This window comes from Vanessa tameamea, chromosome Z (assembly GCF_037043105.1).
Source record: "Vanessa tameamea isolate UH-Manoa-2023 chromosome Z, ilVanTame1 primary haplotype, whole genome shotgun sequence".
Taxonomy (NCBI): Eukaryota; Metazoa; Arthropoda; class Insecta; order Lepidoptera; family Nymphalidae; genus Vanessa; species Vanessa tameamea.
In genome coordinates, this window is record NC_087341.1 from 760,782 (window position 1) to 778,750 (window position 17,969).

The 17,969-nt window shown below is 31.0% G+C and overlaps 3 protein-coding genes across 6 annotated transcripts in view; 2 read left to right on the plus strand and 1 right to left on the minus strand.

The window, feature by feature from the left end:
• LOC113404001 (discoidin domain-containing receptor 2-like) overlaps positions 1-5,089 on the minus strand; it is a 176,510-nt gene extending 171,421 nt beyond the window's left edge. For all 3 annotated transcript variants that reach the window (XR_010309898.1, XM_026644727.2, XM_026644725.2), the window contains exon 1: positions 4,791-5,089. The gene's annotated coding sequence lies outside the window, so the exon portion shown is untranslated. The remainder of the gene's footprint in view (positions 1-4,790) is intronic.
• A 468-nt stretch (positions 5,090-5,557) lies between these two features.
• On the plus strand, positions 5,558-12,593 carry LOC113403990 (ubiquitin-conjugating enzyme E2-22 kDa). Of its 2 annotated transcripts, XM_026644704.2 has the most exons (4): positions 5,558-5,762; positions 7,155-7,307; positions 8,995-9,373; positions 12,195-12,593. In XM_026644704.2, coding segments are annotated over exons 1-4 (597 nt in total). In that variant the 5' UTR covers positions 5,558-5,699; the 3' UTR covers positions 12,197-12,593. The 2 variants fall into 2 exon arrangements, with proteins under 2 accessions (XP_026500489.2, XP_026500488.2); XM_026644703.2 differs by lacking the exon at positions 12,195-12,593 and having other exon boundaries at positions 8,995-9,900.
• Positions 12,594-15,589: 2,996 nt separating this feature from the next.
• LOC113404007 (bestrophin-4) overlaps positions 15,590-17,969 on the plus strand; it is an 84,544-nt gene continuing 82,164 nt past the window's right edge. Inside the window, exon 1 of the mRNA XM_064220466.1 lies at positions 15,590-15,971. Within this exon, the coding sequence (XP_064076536.1) occupies positions 15,901-15,971 (71 nt within the window). The 5' untranslated portion in view covers positions 15,590-15,900. The remainder of the gene's footprint in view (positions 15,972-17,969) is intronic.

The following is a 17,969-nucleotide window of genomic DNA, read 5'->3' on the forward strand; positions in this document are numbered from 1 at the left end:
AAATTATAGACATGAACCTTTAATTACTGCTCGTTTTTTTTTAATCGTAACAAAATTTCCTCACAATTATATTATTTATAATTATATATGTACATCTAAAAATAAGTATTCAAAATGTTAGAATTTGCGCGTTAATTAATTATGAAACGTGCATTAATCAGGGCGAAAATTCGGCTATTCGGACCCGCAAATATCCGAATATTCGGTCTGTGGCTATATAATGTTTATTTGCAGCACTAATAAAGACGGTTCTATTGAAATATTCACAAGGAACCTGACCAATTTCTGAAACGTGATCATCATCGGCAATCACCAACAATTTATTAAAAAAGATAGTGGTCAAAATTCTGAACCACTTGTTTACGAATATACTGTCCGTAATTAATCAATTTAATTTCATTTCATCGATCGGATTTCACAAAAGCAACGAAAAAAGGAACCCTTTTAGGAATACGCACTTCTGTGCGTCTGTTATAGTTTGTTTTTAAAGAGGTAAGTTTTTCTTATTCCGTCTATACCGTATTGACGCAAAAATAGTTTTTATTTTCAGTACTTGTATAAACCGAGCACTAATCATGTTGCATTTATAACGCTATCGGAATGAAATTAAAATATTAAAATAATTTCGGAAAAAAAAATCGTCTAAAGAGTAACTCTATAAGTAATAATTATCTTTTACGTAATGCATTTTGGACCATAGTTTGAAAGATATTCAAAATATAAAAACGAAAATAAAAAACGTGGGGCCTGTGGTTTAATGTATATAGTACGGGCGGAGAGGTCCCTGGTTAGATACAGATTATGTCACATTTGGATATATTTAATTATTTAAAATAATGTTACGGAAACAAGTTTCGATCCTTTATTTATTATTTGCGTGCTTCATATCAACCGGCAAAAATATAATCCGTTTATTTACGCCATACATCCATGATTGTGTCACCGAACTCTATATGAGTAACAAAGTTGACAGTTTTCGTCCAGTACATTTGGATAAAAATCAGCTGTGACACGAGAGTGCTTCTATAAAAGTCTCGTTTTTACATCGACTATACGAAACGTTAAAACAAAAACTTATTAAATATTATCAACTAGTGTTATTGTGCATGAGTAACAATACACAACGCTAACTTCAAGTAAAGAAAATAAGATTATACAATTTAATTACCAACCACTGTAACTACCGAGCTAATTTCTCACTTGACCGTACATTAAGTAGGCAGTTCAGCGAGCATAGTAACCAAGCATTTAATAAATCTGTGACCTAAATGTTGAAATGTTGAATTTTGCTCAGAAACTCACTCCTAATTCCTGGTGCAAGTAGCTTTGGAGATCACGGAAGGACTGAGCTAGATCTCATTTTTAATGATACAATTTTTAAGGTTTGTTGCATTCAGTAGATTGGTATACTTGAATAAAGACGTAAGAACGTTAGTCACAACTGACTTAGGTACATCTTTTTAAAATTTAAATTCAGAGGTCATTAAACTTCTGTTCGGTCTAAGTTAGGTCTGAGTCAGTCAAAATCTATATTCAATATAGAATTAAACTTGCTTATCAAATGTAAAAAATCTGTAACAGGTTCGGAAAGGAAAATTTGAGACCTCAGAATAAAAGACGAATGAAACTCAACGGGGTTATACATTATTTTAAGCTATGAAACGATTCATTTTACGAAAAAACATGTTATAAAATATTTTAAAAACCGCATCATTTGTCGATACGGTCTTCCCTGTAATAAATGTTATCTTTATCTCAAAAGGGCTCGTCCGGATTTGAAGCCAAGATCCAATTCTTTCTTTAATTATTTTCAGTTCGTCACGTCGGCTCTCGTAAATCGAATATAATAAATACTTTAAACAATACAAAACTATAAATGAAATACATTTTTATTTATATATAAGTGATACATCTACTTGGTGGTAGGGCTTTGTGCGATTCCGGTACCATCCGTATATTCTACCGCCAAGCAGCAATTTTTAGTATTGTTGTGTTCTGGTTTGAAGGGTGAATGTGACTGTAAAACGTGTTCGCGAGGGATAACGTCTTAGTTTCCATGGTTGATTGCGTATTGGCGATGTTAGGAATTGTTAAATTTTTTTATGGCGCCAATGTTCACAATGGTGACCGATCGCCGTTGCGTGACCCATGTGCCGATCCGCCTAACAATGCAAGAAAAAATTCATTCCTATGACTTCCAGCTTTATCACAGCAATACTTCTTATTTATGATCTTGTTATTTCGGCGTTGTTGCTAATTATCGAGAATATCTACGCTAATATTATAAGTAAGTATCTCCGTTTGTCTGTCTGTTGCTCTTTCACGGGCAAACCCCTCAATCGAATTTGATGAAATTTGGTTTGAAGCAGGCTTAAAATCCCAGGAAGGACATAGGATACTTGTTTAATCCTAGCACCTGACGAACAATCCTTAAAACGTGAGCGAGGCCGCGGAAGACAAGTAGTTTAGAGATACCAGACATTAGACATCGTGTTTAGCGGCGTAGACGGTGTAGGAAGTGTTTCTTATTTCTTAGTGCACTGGCAATCAAGATGACTAGGGCATCAAGATCATTTAGTCATTTGACTTTCAAAAGTAAATTAAAAAGAAACTATCATATTTGAGTCACATAAGTAAGTGTTTACCTTAGCAATTATAATTAATGTAATAATTCGGTTGAAACCATAAGATCAACTACTTTGACCTATTATATTTCAATAACTGATAATAATTGGCTTAAATCAATAAATGTGTCGCATTTAGCAGATGTAGACGAGTCGTTCCCATTCTGTACATTAAATTAAATTGATGATAAGGAATCATGAATTTAATGTCTCCAATTGAAGCATTGCATCAGCTCAACTCAATAAATTATGTATGTTATCTGCATCTATTAAGTTTATGACATATCTTTGTTTTGCAAGTACCGACAATTATTTGAACTGTTATGTATTCTTTGTTTCATTATGTAGCAAATAGTCTCTATTTTATTTAAAAAATAAGATCATAGCAATGGATAATATAAAAAATATTATTTTTAATCCTTATTTTTGGTGCTAAATAAGTATTAAGCTAGAACTTTAATCCAGGACTTTCACATGTCCATACAGCTCGTATACTATTAAGTAATTCTATTATACCAATACTGAGTTCCACAAATGACACTCAATTTATGATTTATTAGTAAGAGCTCTGGTTTATTTAAGCAATCAAGTTGCAGCGAGGCGAGTTACACATTCAGAAAATTGGACTGATGGACTATTTATTTACAACAATTATAAAATGGTACAATGGTCTCTTCCTGTAATTCATTTGATCTGTACTTTTGAAGAAACCCTATCATTCAACTCTAAGATGTGAACTAAATCATAGAATATAGTATGTCCTGCTTTTTCTTATGATTTGCATAATGAAGGATTTGCTAATTTTATTAATGGCCAGACTTTCAGTTGATCATCTGTGTTACTTTTGGCCTTTTTTCCGACTATGCAAATTTGGAAGCTAAGTTAAAAAGTATGTCAAGTTGAAATCTTTATTCAGCATAAATGCATAAGATTTACTCATTATTGATTAAAATCGACCTCTTGTAGAGTGCAATTAAGTCTGAATGAAAGAAGTAACAGTAATAGAACCTACTAGAATTGTTAATCTGTGATGTTGCCCGGAATGCAAATTTTATGCACATATGAAATTAAATTTATTGTAGATAGTTGAATTTGATCTGACATTATTGAATGTTAACTTACTTTTTAGATAGAAAAACTCTTTATTTTACACATGCTGTATTTGTAAAGGTAGTTACACACCAAATAGTCAATGTTAGAAATCGACAGTAATTTGCCAACTATGAAAATCAAGATGTTAAATCCGTTGTAACAAGGACAAATTATTACTCTATCTCTATAGCCTTTTATACTTAAATACAAGAGTTTCTAAGAGAAGAACTTGTGGTACCTACCATTAAAGGCTTGCATAAAATTCCACCAGTAATTACAGCAAGCTAAATTTATCAGAATATTTACTATTGAGTATATATGTCCTCAATAAGATTACTGACTAATATTTCTTTAAGTGCTGCAGTATAATATGCTCTTAATGGTGTGAATAAAATAATGTAGCTAAATGAGATCATATAGTATTTTGGCTGGAAAAGATAGCTACATATTATAAATAAATAGTGTACACTACATTATTTAGTTATAATGTGGGATATGAAAAGGTTAGTGGAGACGTTTCCATTAAAAATATATATACTTAGATAGAATGTAAGACTAGGATGTATATCATCATAAGAAAATGAGTAATAATAATATCATAGTGAATCAATTTGACTTTTAACTGCCACTCATTAATTTAAAGTACCTATTATTACTTTAAAAAATATATATAATTGTATGTTTATTAAACGAAATTACCTTAATAATATTATTTAAATTTTTTAACTAATTACTTATTTTATTACATATCTACATTTAATAAGTCATTTATGTACTTGGAATGCGTAAAATGATTAAAGTGACAACTACGAAACAATAATTGTAAACACGGAAAGAATATAGAAATTTGATGAAGAAAACGGGAATGTAAATAAACGCAATATATCCGTCAGCAAGCGAAGCAGGCATACGAAACAAGAGGGGCCGTTGATACCCTTAGCGTAATTTATTTATGTTTGACCAAGTGTTAGATGAAACAAAGAAAACAACTATACATCCAAATGTTTGAAGCATTCACTAATGATATTAAATAGAAAAGTTGTTAAAAATAATAAAATCTCATGTTTAACGCACCTTCCAATACCAGGTAGATAGGTGAAACCCGGTAACATGGGAAGTAAATTAGCATAACGATGTCCTCACACTTCTGAAATCACCAGCCATAACTCTACTATATGAACACTCAGTGGTAGAATTCACTTACTACCGTCAAAATATCACCATTTTATATGAATGTTTAGTTATGATTATTTTTAAAAGTGTATGCACTCTATGTAATAAAATATGTTATAACACCTCAATTTAATCGACCATAGCACAAAGCTTGAAAGCTCCTGCACGTAGTAAAGTTCGGTCTGAAGTAGGCAAATAGTAGCGAATGGACATTTGAATGAAAATACAGATTGTCTATACCAAAGAACGAATGTATCAAATTCCTATACAAACAATCAGTAACCATAGATAAAGATAATAAATAAAAACTACAGATTATGCTTACTAACATTGACCTAATTTAACCACTACAAAAGGTTTCTTTATTTGCTTAAAAAATTTAACAAAGTGTATGCATACATTACGCTTATGCAATATTCTAATTTATCATTCATCATTTTCTTGTAGTGAGATCAAAGAAAAACAATCAAATAATTAATAAAAAAAATTAAAGCTTGGATTTTATTAGTTCAATTTTAATATTTAATCTCACAAATTGTACCACTGTCTATAAAAAACAAAGAACTGTTTTTAGACGAAGATAACAGATAAAAAAGATGGAATTGTCAATTTTGTATCTTACATTCTTATGTTCAATAACTCACTCAAATATATTCACCATTCAACCAGTCACTCAGTTGTATGTCAAACATATTCACTTTCCAGTATTACTAAGCAGTCTGTGGACTCTGTGGTACATGCCAAACATAAAATCCGCACTCTCTTACTGTTTGTCTTTAAAGTAACATCGTTCAGTTATAAATTATCAAAATGGCAAATATAGCTGCAAAACGTATAAAAAGGGAATTCAAGGAAGTAATGAAAAGTGAGGAGGTGAGATAGTATGTTTTACGTAAATTATAACATCCTCGTAACTTCTTGGCTGTTACTTGCACATTTGTGTATCAATGTCATACTTCTTAACTGGCATGGTTAAGTTTGCTGATAAATATTGCGAAATTATTTTAATAATTATTCTGTTTAATTAAAAAATAAATTAAAACTTCTTTATTCATCTACATGAATCGTCGAATTCGGTATTTTACGTTTACCAAATTTGATTCTTGACTTTGTCGAAACTACGAAAACAAATCTAAAGTTATATATTATTGGCGGGTATTTTATGAAGTTGTGTTTCATATGTCATGTGGCGCTTTAAAAGTTTGTGGAAGTTATTTAACACGTAATCTAATTACGCTAACAGTATGAGAGCAAGTAAATTTTGCAATTTGATAATTGTTAACTTTGTTAAAAGTGTACCTTGTAATTTCAATGCTATATTACATTTAAACAAAATTGCTAATTTATTTTGAAAACTGTTAGTTCGTTTTTAAATCATCATTAATGATCTCTGTCTTAATATAATTTTTACACAATCGAATTATAACCTATACCAGAAAGCATCAATATGTTATGTTTTAAAAATAATTTTAAAATATTTTTAATAATAAGACTTAGTAATATAGTGAGTGGTTGAAGAAAGTCATATATAAACATGATTATATACTCATCAAAAACAAAGATTACATATATTTATATCAAATAATTTAGTATTAAATCAAATGTGATTGTTTTTTTTTATATCCATGTCTTTGTCCTTAGCTATTTTAATCTCTGATGCATTTAAAAATCCAAGTCATTATCTTATTCAGTAATACAAATTGTCTGAAGTTGCTTGGCCACATGCCAGTATAAAATTGACCGAACAAAGATTTAAGAAAAATCATTTCTGTTTACACCAGTTTTGAATGAAATTCAAAAGGAAAAAAACTTCAACTTCTATAATTCAGTACATATTTTTTTAAGTATTGAAGGATGATTTTTTTATTTTATTTAACAAGTGAAATAACACAGTACTACTTACATGCAATAAACTCTTATTTTTTGTCTGTGTTTTTTGCTTTGATTGCTTGATTCCTTGCTCTTTATATCAATTACCTTGAATGTATGTCTCGCTTATTGTGTAAAATGGTAAATGTTTTTGCTGCGCTAGTGAATGATTATTTTAATGATTGCCTTGCGAATTTCTCTGCCTATTGCCTTGCCGAAAATTAATCAGATACATAAACAATTAACTTGGCTTTGCTATTTGTGCCTTTGTGTGCGACAATACAATTTTTTAAAAGTTAATAGAAAGAAAAGCTTTATTTGTATGGATTTTTATTTTATTTGTAAGTTATGAATGTATGAAGCAACATGTTTACAATACTTATTTTGTTGTAATAGGTCGCAGGAGGTGATATTAAACTGGAATTAGTCAACGATTGTTGGACAGAACTACAGGGTGAAATTTCCGGACCACCGGACACACCATATGAGGGTGGGACATTTCTGCTCGAGATAAAAGTTCCAGAGACATATCCATTCAATCCTCCTAAGGTAATTTCACTAGATTTTTATCTAATATAAATTCAACAGATTCATCCTAAGCTCTAAGTAGTATTAGAATCGGCCCAGGCACTGGAACTCAAATATGTTTTTATGTGTGAAATAACTAACTCATTATATACGCGACGGATTTGGATGAGAAAATTATGTACGAAAGATTGTCGAAAACATTATCTTATCAATTAAAACTCGTGAAGCCGTCGGACCTGCGAATGAAGAGTGTGTACCTGCGCTTACGCACACGCGCGCCTTAGTTCATTATAACCCTCCTTCTTAGTTCTCCTGCATAGTCTGCTAGTCTCCGTCGTGAGTGGTTGTCTTGGTTGAAAGTAGCTAAGACTCTCACAGATGATACCAAACAGACAGGCTTCTATCCAATAAGTAGCAGTTAAAACATATGATTTGATCGTATTTCCAAAATTAGTTTCGCATTCCAAACACATTTACAAAAGAAATATATATATTTTAATAGCGATTATAAATACAAGCGTACAGAAAACAAATTATGTTTAACGAGAAATTAAAAAATAATATTGTATTTTTCATATTTCATTATAACAATTGTTTGATTGTAAAGTAGGGAAACTTTTTGATTCCCCTTTTCTCTTTTACTCCTATGCACTCTGACAGAGATCGCAAATAAGCGCCACTAGGTGTATTTGTGTCGCCATCTCAAATTCTATATACTAATATTATAAATGCAAAATTAACTCTGTCTGTTTGTTACGCTATCACTACCAATCCACTGAACCGAATTTGATGAAGTTTTAGATGTAGCAAACTTTAACTCCAAGGATGCACATAGAACTTCTTTACCTAACAAAAAACCCGCTGACTGTTATTTAAGTACTAGTTGTCGCCCGCGGTTGTAATTAGTTAATGTCGACAAGTAAACATTAATTATAGTTAGGATAATTATTGACTGCAGAAAAATACATACCTACTCGAACTCGCGGGCTAAATTCGAAGTAAAAAATAATTGTAACCAATAGTTGGGCGTAACAAAACTATCGGAACGTCGAAGGTAATTTATTTGCTGTCAGAGTCTTAAGTATTTTATTTCTGATCATATGAGTAATATTATTATTCGTTTACGAGTCGATTCAATCGATTTTATCGATTCGGCATTACTTACTACGTAATAACGCGTTCACTTTAGGCGATTTTAATCGATCAACTACTAAATTGACTGCGATTCGAACTATCTAAACAAACCTTCGATCAAAGTGAAGTTACAAAAATTTAAATAAATAAAGTACTTTCGATAGGACACACTAATATTAATTTATATAATTTTTATCCGGGCTAACCAGTACGTTTTAACGTGTACTCTATTGAAATTGAAGAAGGCGTTAAGATAAACTAACCTTAGATTTACACAGTCCATACGAATCGCTTATAGCACGGCCGTATGCACCACAGAAGGTTTTTGATTAATATCTTTATTTTAATTTAAAATAAATACTAGATATTAACTTCGGCGAAAGACGACTCCGTTTTATGCGAATCAACAATGGATACCATAGATTATTCAAGTTCTCGGCCAATGATATCGCGTCTATTCAAGTTGTTTACTTCGCTTATCTCCTTTTGTGGTTGAAATAGATTTTCATTATCATATTTCTTTATTATTTTTTATTTTAGTCATGTTTGTTATATTTCGTTATTTTCCGCTCAGATCCGGTTCATGACGAAGATTTGGCATCCCAACGTATCGTCAGCCACTGGGGCGATCTGCTTGGACATCCTCAAAGACCAGTGGGCGGCTGCGCTCACATTAAGAACAGTCCTTTTATCGATACAGGCATTGCTATCGGCTGCTGAGCCTAACGATCCCCAAGATGCGGTTGTCGCTAAACAATATAAAGAAAATCACGAATTATTTGAAATGACCGCGAAGCATTGGACAAATATATACGCCGGTGGACCCACATGCATCTGTGAGTTCAACCAGAAAGTCCAGCGCATCCAAGACATGGGAATCGATGAGCACCAAGCTAGGGTGGCCCTCTCTACCTACGACTGGGAACTGGAACGAGCTACAGAACAGCTATTCTGTTAGTCACCCAAATGTCTAGTTGTATAATTTTAAACTCCCCCCTCCCATCAAGATATCTCGTGATATAGTATCATGAGCTCAATGCTGTATCTGTTGATTTAATTTTTATTTTTAAAGTTTATTTAGTTTCTGTGATCTAATTGTCTGAGTCCGTGTGTGACGTTCTGATAACGTCGATATGATTCTGTCATGCTAAGGAACAATTCCATAGTCAAGTATAGAATAAGTATTTAATCCAGCTGGTTTAATTGTCATAATATTCGCCCGATTTATGTATTTAACAAACACCTAGTTTCAAATGATCTTAACACCATATTGAATTTTTAATAGGAAAGTTTTCTGTCCGACAGAGAATTGTAAACAAAGAAAAAGGAGGAACGAACCTTCCACCAGGAAACATTGTAACACCTGTTCTGTACCTGTAACATAAGTATAGTGTTGATTCTGTGCAAAGTGAAAAATGGCGTAAATGCATGAAAATCCAAACTATATATAAAATATTTTCAATTATGTCTTTGTTGTGATGTAGATAATAAAAAAAAAAATACAAAATTTCCTTAGCCTCTATGACGATCTCATATTCATTTTGCCTTGAAAACGAAATCCAGCCTCGATTTCCGCCATAAAGTCATCAAACGAATCAACATATGGTGTTGTAAGTGACAATTGCAATATATGAAGTACAATCTAATCGAAATGTTGAATATAGAATTGACGTCTGTCGGAGCAGTCGGCTTAGAAGTATATTAAAGGTTAATACTTAATGGAATCATTATCAATTATCATGTTTGAATTTTACCGTAACGGAAACTAGAATGATGTTTGACAAACTCAATTAGTAGACGCATATCGATCATGTTGTTCTATCGGTTAAAATACAAATACATATTCAAACATTCCATAGTTTTAATTTTTGGTTCTATGTTTTTCTCGATACGAAATTGTCGTTGATAAAAATAACAACGCTAAATTAAATATCCCATATCGATGTAATTTTAATGAGTTTTGACGATAAAGTAAAAAAAGTGTAACATAGAACCCCATTCCTGTATTGAAGTCTGTTAATGTGACACAGCTCTCCTTGACGTCGAGAAGGTGCTACATAGGTTTAAAGTTTTGTCTACATACTAGTCAGCCATACTACGAAATTGAATAAATATCTTTCAAACAATATAAATCCCAAATCATTGTAATAATCATCATTTTAATCACATAATGTTAAGCTCGGATAATTCGATAATATCTCAATTATTACACTAAAAGTATAATAAGTTAATCTGTGTTACATGTTGCGGATGAAGTATATTTATTATCAATGAACCCGAAAAATTTTCAATCAGTCAATTTCACACAATACTTTAACATGCTTTAAATAAAACATGAAATATAATAGTTTAATATAAGACTGAGTTGATTCAGAGGTAAATAATCCTTAAACCAAACTTAAACACGATTTCCGAGAGCACTGCTTTTTTTAAACGGTGCTTTAAAAATCTGGATTAAATACCGAACGCTCATTGGTCGCCGGCGTCTTTAACCCGACTTTGATCAGTGATTCAGAGGGATACACCTCTTGTGGTCCTAATAAACTTCATTATATCAGATATAGATAATAGTCTAGAGATTTGGAACGGAATTAAGATAATATTTTCAACGATTTACAATTATCAAAATAAGTGTTAAATGTTCGAATGTTGAACGTACAACGATAAGTTAAACAACACAAGTACAAGCTTTTCCGAAGAAGTTGAGAAGACGTTGTGAATTGCTTTAATTCTTTTTGAAACTAATAATACTCGTTTAATTCGTTATGTAACAAATGCATGACATGATAGACGTGACTCAACGTAACACCCTTTCTCACGAAAAATTCAAGTTCGTAATCATTAGAGAGATATTATTTAAAAAAAATTGAAATTTTCAGCAAGCAAGTGAATCATGTTTTGCAATTGCAATTTATAAATAGGGTTGTCAGCTCATTTAAAAAAAAAACTATTTTTGTTCTGATCTAATAGAATTATTCAGAATATTGTCAGGCGTTGCAATGTAATTAAATATTGTTTATTCAAAACGATTATTGAAATAATCCTTTTATTTAATTCAGTAAGTGCGATCATTGAAGTCTAATATAATCTCATTGGTGGCAACCCTATCCTTATTTCATTTCTTTTCACTAAACTAATCGGTCCTTTCATCCTGGATCCCTTCTATTATAGTTGAAATTAGGTGTACGTATACATTATATAATGTCATATCAAATCGTTCATTTATATTAAGGATGAATGGTTTTCTGGAATTAAAAGAAACGTTCATGCAGAAACATTGTTTAAAAATAATTTAGTCTGGATTTTACTTTGCTTGCTAAAACTTTTCAACTGAACAAAAAAAAGAAACAATTATATTTTTTTTATTTTGTTTTTTATTATTTTTGTAAATGTCTGGTATCCTTAGTCAAATACCGTCATTACGGTAATGTTGTAATCATTGTGATGTTTTAAAATTAGAATTTTATTATTTGCATGTTTGTGTTTATGAAATATCATGTACTTATTCAAAAAATAAGTATTTATGAAATTCTGTGTATGTAGACATAATATTTTCATGCTTTTTTATTTTTAATGTCACATCTTAATATATAAAAGCATTTCTTATTTTTATTGATATACGGTAGATACGTTTTATATAGGAATCTATAAATAAACATGTCATTAGGAGGTTTCGTATTCTTTATATTAATAAACTTAAAAATAATAGTAATGTATTAAATTTAATTTACGTAAGACCACATTATCTCATTTATTTTTTTTCACAAATTTCAGGACAAGAATCAGCAAACGGCTACCAACATCCGGTCCTGATTTTTTTATTGGTATTAGTCGCAACATTGTTTGAATCGATTATATATTATATATATTAAAGTAATTAAAAAAGTTTTAAGGTAGAGATGTCATAAATAAATAATTACCATTTCTTGCATTGTTTTAAAAATATATAGTAATTAGAAGAAAAAATCAGTGTTGTCGTAAATTTACTTACAAAAAATAAACATAATATATGGATATAGTTATACTTAATATAATTGTCTACATGGATATCTCAATTTGAAAAGCTATATAAAGGTATCTTAAATATTTTGTGTCGTAAAATTATTGATTTAATAAACATGAATTATTAAATTATGTGCTTATTTTGTTTTATTAAATAAAATTATAAATCCCCTGTGTTTGTTTGTTATTTAAGCGCCTGAGTTGCTCCGAAGACAAAATTTATGTCGTATGTTGCAAGTTACACGTCAGCGCCTGCGACGTGTCTTGTTCTTGGTGGTCGTGTTTGTATGCCAAAGATACTTGCAACACATAAGATTTTTTTAAATATATGAATTTAAAATAAACTATCTTACTCTTAAAAGTAATTATAATCAAAGTTTAATATGTATATATATATACAAAAAACGTTTGACAGAATAGTGCCCTTGCGTATCAGGGTCTAAGGTTAATAATTACATACCTAGATGAAATTGTTTATCGTCACTATAATTATAAATGTTTAAAGCCTTTGAAATTACAAAAAGTTTTAATGATTTATTTTAACAGTAATAAATATGTATAGAATTACTATATGTATTATAATATTAATTACACGAACAAATTCCTATTTAATATTATCTGTATGCTAAATTTTGTTTTTTATTGAAATGCATTTATTTATACAATAATTGTAAAATTATAATGAAGATTCACAATCTATAAAAATAAACCAAGCTTAATAGAAATAGTAACTTTAAAAAAATATTAGGTTAATAAAATAGTACCCATCTAAGAAAATTATATTCGATTCGTCCTTTAACCCAAAATAAATGTTACATAAATGATATTTTCGTTGAACAACTTGAACTTAAATTTATCTCATAATAAGTTCTTGGCTTATATATATTATAGGTACTAGAAAGTTAATCCGATAAAAATGCAGGTTTCTTTTACATTTTTAATTGTAGTTACAAAAGTAATATAATAATAAATTTATTTCTGAATTTCATGTTTCAATTTCTCTCAAAAATTATATTGATTTAATTTCATTATCAGAAATCATATGTTTTCTGTACACTGTAAAATATTTTATAAGTTTATTTATAATTGAGAAGGTTTAAGGTAATTCAATTGACTTACATTTTTAATTGACTTACATTTTTAATACAGATTATTAAACCTGATTTTAAGTAGCTTTCAAAAAAGAGGTGAACCGTGATGATATAGATTTTCTTACTTACTTCGTGGAGCTAGTCAACAAAAAAAATATAATTTTATTACGGTTGCCTTTGGAATGTCAGACGCCTGTCACAATGTATCCCTTACCATGAAGCCCAAGATAAATAGACCTGATAACTCATTTTGCAGAATATAATGTTTCAATATCTGTAGCGTTATGTCAAGTTTCTGAAGTAATATGCCGCAAATCATATTTCTATGAAATAAACCTTTTAATCAAGCAATGCAATGACATCAGTTTATTTATTTTATTTTATTTTAGGGAATCAAACAATGGCATGACACTTATGGTATAATAATACGTACATTAAGTTTCCACTGATACTAATTACACAATTATTGAAATTAAACAAAGACATAAAAACAAATAAGTAGCTAACATTATACAATTAATGAGATCAATAAACGTTGGTATACTAATGGAAACAATGATTATTTATGAATAAAATTAAATACATAAATAAAATAAACAAAATTAAAACAAAATATAGGGCATTAATGGCTACATTGAAAAATGAATTACAGACTAAGCATTTATACATGTCAATAAATATTTTTATAAATTGATACATAAATTTATTAGATTTACTTTATTTTTAAAAGAATACATTTTTCTTCCTAAGAAACTAGAGAAAAAATCTTATCATTCCGAGATGAGATGAAAATCCTTAAAACGTCTAATAATATCTACACACATCTAAGATACAACAGCGATGCGATCCCTATGACTGACACTTTTAACATAACACGTGACACTCGAAGAACTACACAGAAAGGCACATTATTTGGAAAGCGCGAGAGCAAATGGAGATTTTCCAAGTTGCACTTTCGGGGTCCTTAGAGCTATGTCAAGGCTGGGTCGAGGGTGTTCCCGATATCTGAGGAATCCCTTAAAGCGTAATACATTCTGTTCAACCATTAGGTTGTCATTAAACTGTTCGTAAGCGATCCGGTGAGATGTCAGTATGTAGGTGCTGATGGTTTATACTATTTTAGTGGCGACTTATTATCAGGCGACCATTCGTCTGCTTTCCTTATTAATAATTAAAACGTCCTTTAACTAAGAACATAACGATTATAAAGGTACTTGTTAGTTACTTTATTTAAGGCTTTTAACATATAACTTTTAACGTATAATTTTATTCTTTAGAAATATAAACAAAAATAATTGTTTTCATGATGTGATTCATTTAATGAACAAACAACTTTATATTTTATTTTACAAGCAAGTTAATGAGAAGTGACAATTATAATTGGCCACATATCAATGGGTCTTTATAAATATCAATAACAATCAAATATTTTTTACCGATTATATTTATCCTTTTTTATATTTGTGAAATATCTAGATAGTTATTTTTAGTTCGTAAATTCCTACAGCACGTGAGTCCCGTTGAATAAAAATTAGCAGCTTATTCAACCAAACGCAATTGGCTAAAATAGCTTTGTTTGTTTCACTAGATTTTTCATTTTAAGCGCATCTATAGAGCTTAGCTATTACAAATCCTGAAAAGAGTTATGCTAACACCTAAGGCTAGGCTTTGTCTATTTAAACCTAATCTAGGAATTTATATACCCTATACCTGCTTCTTAAATAATTAATTAGTCACTTTAATTTTTTATACTTTGTTCTTCTTTTACTGGAAAATTCAGTTTTTGCAGTTCCTTCTTATCACTTTATCCCTTAAGTTTCATGTATTGTGTTGTTTAATAAAATATTTTCATTAAATTAATTAAAAACATACAAATGAAAACAATATAAGAAATTTATAACATTGTTTAAATGTATAATCTACGAAAATAAAAAGCTTTATTGCGATAAGCGCCATCTATCGACAAACGGCTTAATTTCGTTCAAGCTTGTCAGAATAGAACCTGCATCGTGCGTCCGCGCAATGTTAACACGCATCAGTAAACAGTGATCGAGTAACTTGAGCAACGTACCGGGCGAGGTATCGCTCGTCAGTCACAGTTGTCGCGACTTCGCGGACGGTGCTCTCGCGCGCCATTTCTATATGTCTCACAACAAGTCGGGGAGGGCAGAGTGCATAACACATCATCAGAATGTAACTGATTTGCAGTGTATTTTTCATACAATAATTTCCCTTCGCCTTTCCTAGTTACTAGATCTCGAGAAACTTTTTATTACTTTCTAAAACGTATTTAATTTTCCGCGTGTGTTTCGTTTCGAGCTCGCGCCTACAAAACGTGTGTGTGTATAAATAAATATTAATTTTATAGTTGTCGATTCGTACTCGACATGACTATATCGTACGCCGGTGAAGTTCCAAACGGTAGCAGTTTCGGTTGTTTCTGGCGGATCCTTTGCAAGTAAGTAGTCAGAGCGGTAGAGAAGTGCAGGCCGAGCGAAGTGCACCCGCGGAGGCTGACCAGAGGGCGACCCTGCGCCACGGTCGCGACCCGACTCGCGGGCTAGTCGTATCTCAAACAGCTGTTCTAAACGCTCGAGCCCGCAAACACAATCTCGAAGCGATTCGCAGCCTGCGAGTCGCGGGCGCATACACTCGATCGGTCCACGCACATTCGAATCACAATAGTCCGCCTTCCATTGTGACGTGCGAGTTTTGTTTAGCTTATAAAACACCACTGTATTCCGAGTTCTGCGCGATGTTTACATTGAGTCGTAATCAAATATCGATACTTTGTTATTAGTTAGGAGAGTGCAGAATGACTGATCGCGGCCTTGGAGGCGTCGTCGTCGAGGTGATGAATGTGATTCGTCCAGAGCGGAGGTATCGATTCAATGTCTGGTAGCTCGCATGGCCATGACAACGAAATGTGGCGAAAGTTGGCTGTGGCCTGTGACGCATACGCCGAATCATTAATACCTACTCGAATCGAACGAACGAACAGCTGGCCGATTAGCAAAATATTAAATCTAGCTTTGACGAGTTGTTCTATAGTTATCGAATTATCAATAAGGAATTAATATATTAAGTTTGTTATTGAATTTATGTGAACATGTTGATATATTAGACTTCCAGCTGTTAGGTATGTAGATGAGCAAATACCGCTAGCCTAGTTGTACGTATTTGTTTTGCTTATTTTGCAAACGAATAACCGAACGGTAAATGCAAAAAGTCACCAAATGTACGCCGTAACCTACACTACATACTAAACAAAAGCAGTCTCAATAATAATAATAAATGTAACGCCTCTTTATTGAACGTCTCACTTACTCGATAAATTATGCTTTGGTCCAGTTTTTAAGAGAATGCTTATTCAGAATCAAGAAACCAATAATCATTTAATGTAATAAAATGATATCAGAGCCATTAGATTAGCACATCTTCGCTCGAAGTAACGTAACTTTTTAAGTAAAACTTACGAATAACTCCAACCATAATATAAGCGTTCAAGTTATTCAAAATGCGATTAAAATATATACTTATAAAAGTTTGAAAACAAACATCCAAGTAATCTAAATGAAATAAAATTTTAACAAAAAAAGAAGCTGCTTAAAATTTTTTTTTAAACGGGACCAAACTGCAATTATATATGACGGTGTTCTGGGGTAACAAAAATAAATAAAATATAACAGAGTTGGGAATCTCTTTCTTTTTCTTTAATTTAGTTAAATATTTAAAAATATCAAAAGACGAAAACTACTGCGTATTGTGTTAAGTTTTCTTGACTCTCACGGACTTTGACTCTACATAAACTGTTTTGATATTAATGTTTTAATTTTATATCGTCTTATAAATCCATGTAGTCATCAGAAACCTGTTTTTCGCTTTTATGTCTAAAAATTGGCCTAGATTTTAATTTATTTTAATTTAAAGGAATTAAAAACCATTTATATTACTGTTCTTTTAGCGTCACGTGATTACCTGCGCTCTAAAGTGATTATAATTTATCAGTGATATAAATGCGTTCGGTACTAGTCTTATTATATCAGAAAAAAATTAAAGGAAAAAAAATTGAATCAATAATTTTATTTAAATGATTACAAGATAAGAGAAAGTCAAAAGTCGTAAACTTCTATAAAACTTTCTATTTGAATTTTAACACGCACAAAAAATATGTCTTAGTAATATAAAAACTATAACAGTTGACAGAGTAGCTGGCTTTGGCACGAATGGTGATCACTGCGTTTAAAAACACTAAATCGTCGTACCACATGATTGGCAAGGTCCAATCAAGGCTAAATTGACAAATTTTTACGTTAACGATGTAGCATCTGTATTCATGTTGTGGAAAGTCTGTTCAAAGAGTACAATGAAGGACGATTTTCCATTTATATGTATTGAGTAAACAATAAGCATACGTAATAAAACAAGCGAAAAAATAATATTGACCTATAATAAA

What these genes read in the sequence shown, in the direction of transcription:
- LOC113403990 (XM_026644703.2), top strand. Translation starts at nt 5,700, where the DNA reads ATGGCAAATATAGCTGCAAAACGTATAAAAAGGGAATTCAAGGAAGTA. An exon ending in AAGTAATGAAAAGTGAGGAG is followed by an intron (nt 5,763 to 7,154) that starts GTGAGATAGTAT and finishes TTGTTGTAATAG; the next exon opens with GTCGCAGGAGGTGATATTAA. An exon ending in ATCCATTCAATCCTCCTAAG is followed by an intron (nt 7,308 to 8,994) that starts GTAATTTCACTA and finishes TTTTCCGCTCAG; the next exon opens with ATCCGGTTCATGACGAAGAT.